The sequence below is a fragment of a genome, unplaced genomic scaffold, assembly GCF_019419815.1.
Source record: "Pyrus x bretschneideri cultivar Hongxiangsu unplaced genomic scaffold, Pyrus_bretschneideri_v1 Contig104, whole genome shotgun sequence".
Classification (NCBI taxonomy): Eukaryota; Viridiplantae; Streptophyta; class Magnoliopsida; order Rosales; family Rosaceae; genus Pyrus; species Pyrus x bretschneideri.
The window spans coordinates 535855-545186 of NW_025999396.1; the positions used below are offsets into that span (position 1 = coordinate 535855).

Here is a 9332-nt window from a genome sequence, read left to right on the forward strand (position 1 = left end):
CTGACAAGTCTACCACAAGTGTCAATCCTAATCTCCTTATCATTCCAAATGTCTTTAATCAAATCACCAAGTGTTTGCTCTCATATAGAACTTACATGAACCTTACCTGAGTTCGAGAATGGAGCTTGAGGCTCACGGCTTCAATGGACCTGCACCTCATGGTGTTCCGATGATGCATGCAAGAACATAACTAGTTTCCCCAAGTCCTATAGGTTTTGAATATCAAGATTTGGGGTTAAATTTGTGAAGGAACGAGTGGTGGTGGCTAGTTTTGATGGAGCTACAGAGAGAGAGAGCTTCGAGAGTTAGAGAAATGGAGCGTGAGGGTGCAGGAATGAAGGAGGAACCGGAGTGGGGTATAATCCCACTTAAAATTGTTTTAAGTGAAATTACAATTTTGCCCTCTCACGTACTTCGGAACAGAACGTAACTTCCATAACTTTGAAATCGATTTCGTTATCGTCCATACTCGTGAGTCCAAAAACAATTTAAGGACACGAAGCAAGCACAATAAATTAAAATTTGAGTCGAGACTCGATAATTACTCAAGACACCCAACTAAGAGTATTTTGGTCATTTTATATGAATTTAAGAATAAAATACACTATTTTAAGGTATAGGTTGTAATAGCTAGGATGAAAATAACTTTATGTATTAAAGTTTGACAATCACAATACTTGAGGGCAGTATAGTGAGAATTACCCTTTAAAGAATGTTAGTTTTTGGCGCGTATATATTGTTAGATGTTGTTGGGTCTCATAGGTTTTCAAAAGCTTTGTTTAATTTATAAAGCAGCATCCAAGCTTTTTATAGCTCCTTTTTTTCGATGTTGGACCTTAATTTAGGATCCTACTTTCATGGACGACGTCGTGCTTGCATGTTGTCAGTCTTTGCGATTCGTTCATGCACATGCATTTTTGTGTAAAATACACATCGCCTTTTTCTCTTTGAGCTAAACAAATTGAAGGTATATGCACGAAAAGGGCAACTTTTTGTTGGCATTTCTTTACACTTTAGTGCGGATTTGTGAAAAGTCCGGCGCCACCCCATTTGACTTGGTGAATTCATTTTTTTTTTAATGTCTTAATTGGATTAATGGTCTTGTTGTAATAGAGTAGTTGGAAAATAACCCCTGTAGTAAAAAAAAAAAGAAGGAAAAAAAAAAGGATTTAAGCCCTATAATGAAGTCTGTTAGGATTTAGGTCAAAATTGAAAATTTCGCCAACACTCTGTTAATTGTTAGCACATGAGGCTCACACGTAAGACTAGATAGATAAAATTAGCCTCATATTTAAGCCTCATATGCTAACAATTAACAGAAAGATCTGTTTTAGCCTAATGCGTGTGACTCACGTGCTAATAATTAATGGAGAGTTGACGAAATTTTTAATTTTGGATATAAATCCTAACAAACTTCACCACAAAGGCTTAAAACCTAGTTTTTTTTTTTTTTTTTCTTTTTTAACTACATGAGTTATCTTCCAACTACCCTATTACCACAAGGACTAATAATTCAATTAGATCTTTTTTATAAATAAAAAAATACAAGTGAAAAGAGAAAGTGGAACGTGATCACAAGATCTCACGTAATAAGAAATTTTGAGTTCGAATCTTGAACCACTTCAACAATACGACAACAGATATAAAAACTCACGCTTGCCGTATACGCTTTAGTTTCAAGCACCCCGCACTTCTTTTTTGGTCCCACTCTCCTTGCTTGGCCGTAGTTTGACCGTCACAAAATTTTTACATAACAAAAACAAGAGGCATGGCGGCTAGAGTGACGTGGAGTAGTTAAGGACATTTATCTTGTACTTAATATTATGTCGATTGCGTGTTTACAAGAGTACTAAGAACATCTAGGGCATATTTACTAATCCGTAATCAAATTCAGAGGAATTGAATTGAGAAAAAATTGAAATGGGATGTAATCAGAATTGGATTCCTGTTGAAGTTGTTTACTAAAACTGTCTGGAATCGGAGTGGGAATGATGTTAAGTCCATATAAGTTGTTTACTAATTCACTTCAATCGGAATGAAAGCTCGGTTGATTACTAAATTGCCCTTACATAAATAAATTATTTTCATACTAATTACTTGAATTAAATTTATATAATAAAATTCATCTATATAAAAATGTATAAATAGGTTTTATTTATTTATTAAAAGATGGCATAATGAGTGTCAAATGAAGGGCAATGCTGGGATAATAAAAAACAAGTGAGGGCACAATTGATAAATAAAATCCGTTCCGGATTCCTCAAGTCACAAGGAATTGAAATACCTCTTTTATGTAGGGAGTCCAATTCCTCCAAAATTAGGAGTTGGATTCCTTAATGCGTGTGGACCCCACATGTATTTTGATTCCCCAAGATTACGTAAACAAAGGTGTATGTCGTAATCGGAATTCAATTCCATAAATTGATTCCGATTACGGATACATAAACATGCCACTAGTCACTATGGGTAGGAACGTAATTTAAAAAAAAAGAGGGGCAAATTCGGGCACTAAACCAAATATCAAAGATTTCTGACTTTTGCCGGCTTCGTCGTGGTTGGCGGTTTCTCCTCGCCTCGCTATATATAAATACGTTCAACTCAAAAAATGGAAACCAAAAAAAAAATACAAATTTGGAAAAAAGAAAGAAAGAAAGAAGGCGTAGAGTCATTTATTTCGATTCAGATCCAAAATAGCAGTGGGTAGAAAACGAAAACGAATCGAGGGAGCTGAAACAAAATCAATCGAATCAATTTTGAAAATGGCGACGGTGTCCCCTCTGGCCAAATACAAGCTCGTCTTCCTGGGCGATCAGTCCGTCGGCAAAACCAGCATCATCACCCGCTTCATGTACGACAAATTCGACACCACTTATCAGGTCAATTCCCAATTTTCCAATCTGTTCGTCTTCGTCTCGTTGGATCAATCAATTAAACAGTCGAGCCATTTTTTTATTTTTATTTTGGTGTAATGTTTTTTTTAATTTGCTTGCAGGCTACGATTGGAATCGATTTTCTGTCAAAAACGATGTACCTTGAAGATCGGACAGTTCGTTTGCAGCTCTGGTACAGATTCCTTTGTGATATTGGGTTGATTTTGTGATTAAAATTGTGATTTATGGGTTGATAAAATGAATGGTGATTGCAAGCTTCAAAATCATATACATGCCAATTTGTTTGAGGCAATGAGGCTGGTGCGATTGTCTGTGGATTGCAATGTGATTGCGTGCCATCCATACATACGCATACGATACGATACGAATAATTGTCTCTTCGTAGTGTTTTAATTTGTTTGTAAGGATCCTAAAATACGTACAATATAGGGGATGAAATCTCGATTATGACCATGGTTAACATCTTAATTATGCTACATCATTTGGAGCCAAAAAAGTGAATTGAAGTAGGCACGTCTATGTTGACAAGCAAATGTATTATGCTCTTTCATGTTTGTTTCTATGAGTATTTGGTGAAGCAATTGTTAGGGCTTGTTACTGTAACTCAGTTATTGCTTCGTAAGTTCGTGTTTGTTTATATGACGTACATAATATCTTTATTTTTCTGAACCGTGGTATTGTAACTTTACAGGGATACTGCAGGGCAAGAAAGATTTAGGAGTCTGATTCCAAGCTACATCAGGGATTCTTCTGTTGCAGTAATCGTCTATGATGTAGCCAGTGAGTATTGATCAAGACAAGTTGGGTTTTTTAGAATCATATTGTAAATTCATCAGTTTCCTCTTTCAGTCTGAATCTAATTTCACCCGGAAAACTAGAAAGCTCGTTTATCATGACTCAGCCTCTTGGTTGGTAAACACTAAACAATTTTGTTCGGATGGTTGGAAATCAGATACGCAGAAAACCAACTTTCTTTCCTTCTGCTTCTGTTTGTGTGGTTGCACATCCATGTATGTGGGCACTCTCACCTCATTGCACAGCCATTACCACATGGAACATTAAACTTGTTGAATATTGCATCATTTACCCTTACTTTCTGCTCCTCATACAGACATTTTGTTTTCTAAATTCCTGGCTGAACCGTCACATGCAGATAGACAGTCATTTCTGAACACTAATAAGTGGATTGAGGAAGTACGAACAGAACGGGGAACTGATGTCATCATCGTGCTTGTGGGGAACAAGACTGATCTCGTCGATAAAAGGTGAGGGCTAAAAGTATTCCCTTCTCCTTGATTTTGCAAACAGTAATGTTGTACTTTTTCTGATTAATAATTCTATTTCCAGTCCATCTTAAGCACCCGGACATATACATACAACCAAAACGTACAGGGTCAAGATAGGTTTTTCTTCTGCAAGTGAACCATTACCGTCAAAACTTTTAAGACGATATTAAGTCCCGGCCACACTTTGTTGTGTTTATCCAGTCACTTAAACAATACTTAAGTAGTTAATTTATTTTAATAAATTTTCAAAATTGTTCTGACTATATGGTTTTGTTGATCAAACAGGCAAGTCTCGATAGAGGAAGGAGATTCAAAATCTCGCGAGTTTGGAGTCATGTTCATTGAAACTAGTGCAAAAGCAGGATTTAACATCAAGGTAAAGATAAACAAATAAATTTACCGATCATATTTATTTGAGGTATATTTCCCAGTAGGATTTTTCTACTACCTTATTTAGCATGATATCTTCTGATATTAGTGTTCATGGTTTCCATCATTTTTGTTTGACTACTATGATTGCAAAATTGCAGCCTCTATTCCGTAAAATTGCTGCTGCTTTGCCAGGGATGGAAACCCTTTCTTCCACAAAACAGGAAGACATGGTCGATGTAAACCTGAAACCGACTGTTAACTCGTCCCATACAGAGCAGCAAGGAGGAGGTTGCGCATGCTAGGCGATGGCTATTCACTTATTCGAAGGAAAAAAGAGAAATCTATTAGCATGATCAAAATCTAGCCAACATAGTGATTTACAGCAGTGTGAAGTGGCCTAGGTCTTAATGCTTTCTGTTCCATCATGTATCAGGCGGTTTTCTAAGTATTCATAGGAAACTAATGGTAGCATTTCTTGTGTTCTAACCTACTAGTAAATGAGAGCTTGGCTTGTTTGTTATATTTCCTACAACATTTTTTTTTTCCTGCAGTATATATGTGAATTGTGAAATGCTCCCCGTGTGTTTTGGAGCAGAATATCAAGAGATTACAGCAGCAACAAAGCGTTTATCCCACTAAATTAGCATATCGAGAGATTGAGAAAAGGAGATCATCAATAGCTGGATACCAAAACTGTGTCAAATTGCGCTTTCTAAAAAGATACATTGAAAATGAAACCTGTTGTTCTAGTAAATTACTAGAAACATTGCCCGCGCGTTGCTGCGGGATTAGAAACCCTATGAAAAACTCTGTTTCAAAGCTAGAAGGGATTGTCAAAGAAGGTTAATGTTATTTACACTTAATGATGTTTCAACTTTTTGAAAGAATTTTTACATGAAGAGCAGAAATTAGGTGAACGAAGCTCTTAGAATTCTTTGAATCACTTTATGAATAGTATGACCTGTGAGTGATCGATTGTGTAACATAAATTAGTAAGAGAATATAAGAGTGTTATATATGAAAGACACAACAAACACAAATTTATAAGAGACACAAAAGATAAGTGTTATTTTGTGATATATGCACAACTAAAATACTAATGTTAAAATTTATATGATGTCGCCTAAACTAACTAAAATGATTTGTTTATTTTGATAGGGCATTCAAAAATTAGGCATAATTTAGTAGAGTAATTGCTAGAATGGATCAAACACTTTCAGCAACTAAAAGTTTTATACAAAAGCTTTACAACAGCTTAGTTCGAGAATGCAGTATCTCAAACAGATAACTAAAAAGAAAAACATGATTCGAACTTACAAATTCTACATAGGAAACTGTATAACAAAATGTCAAAAAGCTGACCACATTGTTTAACAACTTTTTGCCAAGAAATGTAAAATCATTTGCAACACAGCAGGGAAAATGTTAACTCATACCATATGATACAAAATCATAAAAAATAAAAAAAAAATAAAAAAAAAAAAGCAAGAAAGGGTTATTCTTAAAATACCTAAAAAATATGAGTAGATGGATGTTTATGTAGAAGAGCACACAAAAAATTAAAGATCCGGAACATCAGAACAAGAGTTTGAACAATTTAGATACAAATTTCAACTCTTAGCAGGAGTTTGAGGTTTAGCTAAATAGAAAAATGTGGTCCAAAGAAACTAAAACTGGATCATGGCCGTGTTAATGAGATATCAAGTATCGAACAATTTTGTGGGTGTAGAAAGCCCAGCAGATTGAATTCTCGTTAATAATTCAATGTAAATATGGAGAAAGACCGAGACATTGTTGTGATTGGCTCATATTATGAGTTGGCAACAATTTCATCTCAACCATGTGGAGATTGTTGGAGTTTGTGGCCAAGTGGACTATCCTCCAAAATACCTTTCGGCTAAAGAAAGAAAGTTGGAACATCTTTCCTTGTTTTGGGGAAGAAAATATGGGTTGCTTTTTCTTTTGTCTACCACCCGTGAGTTTTGGCTAAAAGAAAAAGAAAAGTTGCTTTAAGAAAGGGAGCTCATTATTCGGTTTTGAAGGAGAACAAGAGACAAGTGAGAGAGCTCATTTCGGGTGGAGAAGGAGAGAGAGAAGGCGGGGCCTTTTGTTTATATTAAGGCATTTGGTTATGCCTTTGTGATGAGTGTTGAGAGAGCATCCAAGGGGGAGAGCATTCGGCTCTCCCATGGAAAAGGTTGAACATGGGTTGAGAGAAAATCAAGAGAGCTAGAGTGAAAAGTATTCTAGTGAAAGAACTCTTGGGGTAGAGTGAGGCTCTTGGGAAAATTCTGTGAGTGGGTGTACAAGGGATATGGGATTGGGTTATGTCGATTTGACTCATGTGTAACTTGTACTGTTTTTCTCATAGTGAAGAGCAATATCTCTCCGAGGACGTAGGCAGTTTTTTGCCGAACCTCGTAAATTTCTCTGTGTCTTTATTTCTTGTACTTTATTTTGTTCAACTGTGTGTGTTTTTTGGTGAGGTTGTAATCTGAATCTCGGTTTCGCACTAACGAACGGGCCAAGGCACAACAGACATTACTTACAGAAAGTGAATTGAAATGTGCATCAGTTGTGGCGGCAACAAAGGCTAGGGTCAATCAGATAATGAACAACTTCTTCACACTGTAAGCAAAAAAGTGTAAACAACAATGGTTAGGAAATCATTTTTTAACAAGTTGAACAAGGAAAGAGAAGATTACTACATTTCTTGGATTTCATAGTGGGAGTTCGTTTTTTTTCTTCCATAAACATGGCTTTAGAATAAACTGAAGCTCCAATGAACAAAAATTGAAAAGAATTAGAGATTTGTGGTTCTTACTCAAATTTGAGTCTACCCTCAACAAATTTAGTTTGTGCAGCCTTGAATTAGGATCACCAACTTTTATCAATTAATTAATTAAATATTAATAACCATACTTTATTTCCAAGGTGTCTTGTACCAATGTGTCTCCCATATACTTTGATTGTGTGGCAATAATTTTATGCCATAGAAACAATATGGCTGGGAAGGAATAGTTTTATGTGATATAAACAATACATGCAGGGGTTATTCCCAGTTTACAAAAGCCTCTTTTTAATCATTGGAGTGAAAATTTCAGAAACACAACAGTTCAATACCTGCAATTGAAAGAATCAAAGCGTTACAAACTGAAATTCGTTAATTAAAAATGCAAATAAACTCCGCCGCAAAGCACCAAAATTAATTTAACAATCTTATTTAAACTTAGAAAACTTGTACCAAACAGATAAATAAAGGCCTAATTTTCCAACAAAGTAAAACAAATTGATAAAAAGAAGCTAAATAAAATAATAATAATAAAGAACTGAAAATTTTGAAACGGGTTTTATCAAATTTACCTAATTTAGGTGGAACGGTATTATTGCCCATCATACCTTGTATATTTAAATATACTTGTTGTTTAATTTCATTGCAATTTTAGGTGGTGCAGTATAATCGCTCATCCTACTCTGCATATTTAAATTTTCCTGCTACTTGAGTGGTGCAGAATAATCGTCCATCCTATGTTATGAGAATGGTACGGTACAATCGTCATCCTCATTCATTATGTAAATCTCGAACCAGAAGTTTCGCTCATCCTATGTTATGAGAATGGTACGGTACAATCGCCATCCTCATTCATTATGTAAATCTTGAACCAGAAGTTTCGAGTGCTTATCATTTTGGCCTGGAGGTCAAAATGAAGAACTTGTAAAAACCAGAAGTTCTAACACTACAGCCCCCAAATTACATATTATTGCAAGTTCTTACACATCTTAATTTTCTTTCAGAAAAGAAAATGGCGAACTTAGCAAAACTTGATTACCTTACTTGGGTACTGGATACCAAGATCCATCTGGAAGCAGGGAATCTTGGAGATACCATTAAGGAAGAAAACAGCTCATCCTCTCAAGATTGGGGCAAAGGCCATGATCTTTATTCGTCGCCATCTTGATGAGAGACTAAAGAGCGAGTACTTAACTGTTGAAGATCCGTTAGCTCTCTGAAAGGCATTGAGAAACAGATACAATCACCAGACAACGGTGATTCTTCCAAGGGCTTGTTATGAATGGACTTACCTAAAGATCCAGGATTTCAAGCCAGTGGCTGAGTACAATTCTGCGTTGTTTAGAATTACCTTTCAAATGAAGCTCTGTAGGGATACCATTACTGAGGAAGATATGCTGGAAAAGACTGTCAGCACCTTTCATGCTTCCAACGTGCTCCCGCAGCAGCAATATAGAACGAGAGGTTTCACTAAATACAACCAGCTGATATATGTGCTCTTGGTAGTTGAACAAAACAATGAGCTCCTGATGAAAAATCATCAGTCCCGACCTACTGGATCTGCATCATTCCCAGAAGTGAATGTTGCTTCCCTCGAAGAGAGTGCCACATCTTTTGGTGGTAATAATCATAAACGAGGACATGGCCACAGGCGAGGATGGTGGAACGGGAAAGGCAAGAATCATGGTGTCCAGTTTCACAACCAAGTTTCAAGGCATAATTCCGGCCCAAACTTCAAAAATGTAAATCGCCACAAAGGCAGAGCTTATAGGAACAATACTCTTAGAAACTCTGAAGAAGCCTGCCATAGGTGTGGTGGCGATGGGCACTGGGCGCGTATTTGTCATAACCTAAAACATCTGGTGGATCTATATCAAGCCTCCCTCAAGGAGAAGGGTGTCGAGACCAATTTTCTCAATCAGGCTAAACCAATGGATATACTTGATCCAGTGTGTGACTTATCAGGGCAATTGAACACAACCCACCTAGAGG

The 9332-nt window shown here is 36.3% G+C and overlaps 1 protein-coding gene across 1 annotated transcript; it reads left to right on the forward strand.

The window, feature by feature from the left end:
• Window positions 1–2599: 2599 nt before the first annotated feature.
• On the forward strand, window positions 2600–5071 carry LOC103934495 (ras-related protein RABH1e-like). The gene is made up of 6 exons (XM_009344243.3): window positions 2600–2876; window positions 2993–3063; window positions 3583–3671; window positions 4045–4156; window positions 4463–4553; window positions 4708–5071. Exons 1-6 carry the CDS (start codon window positions 2760–2762, stop codon window positions 4849–4851), a joined length of 624 nt encoding a protein of 207 aa, XP_009342518.1. The 5' UTR covers window positions 2600–2759; the 3' UTR covers window positions 4852–5071.
• The last annotated feature ends 4261 nt before the right edge of the window (window positions 5072–9332 follow it).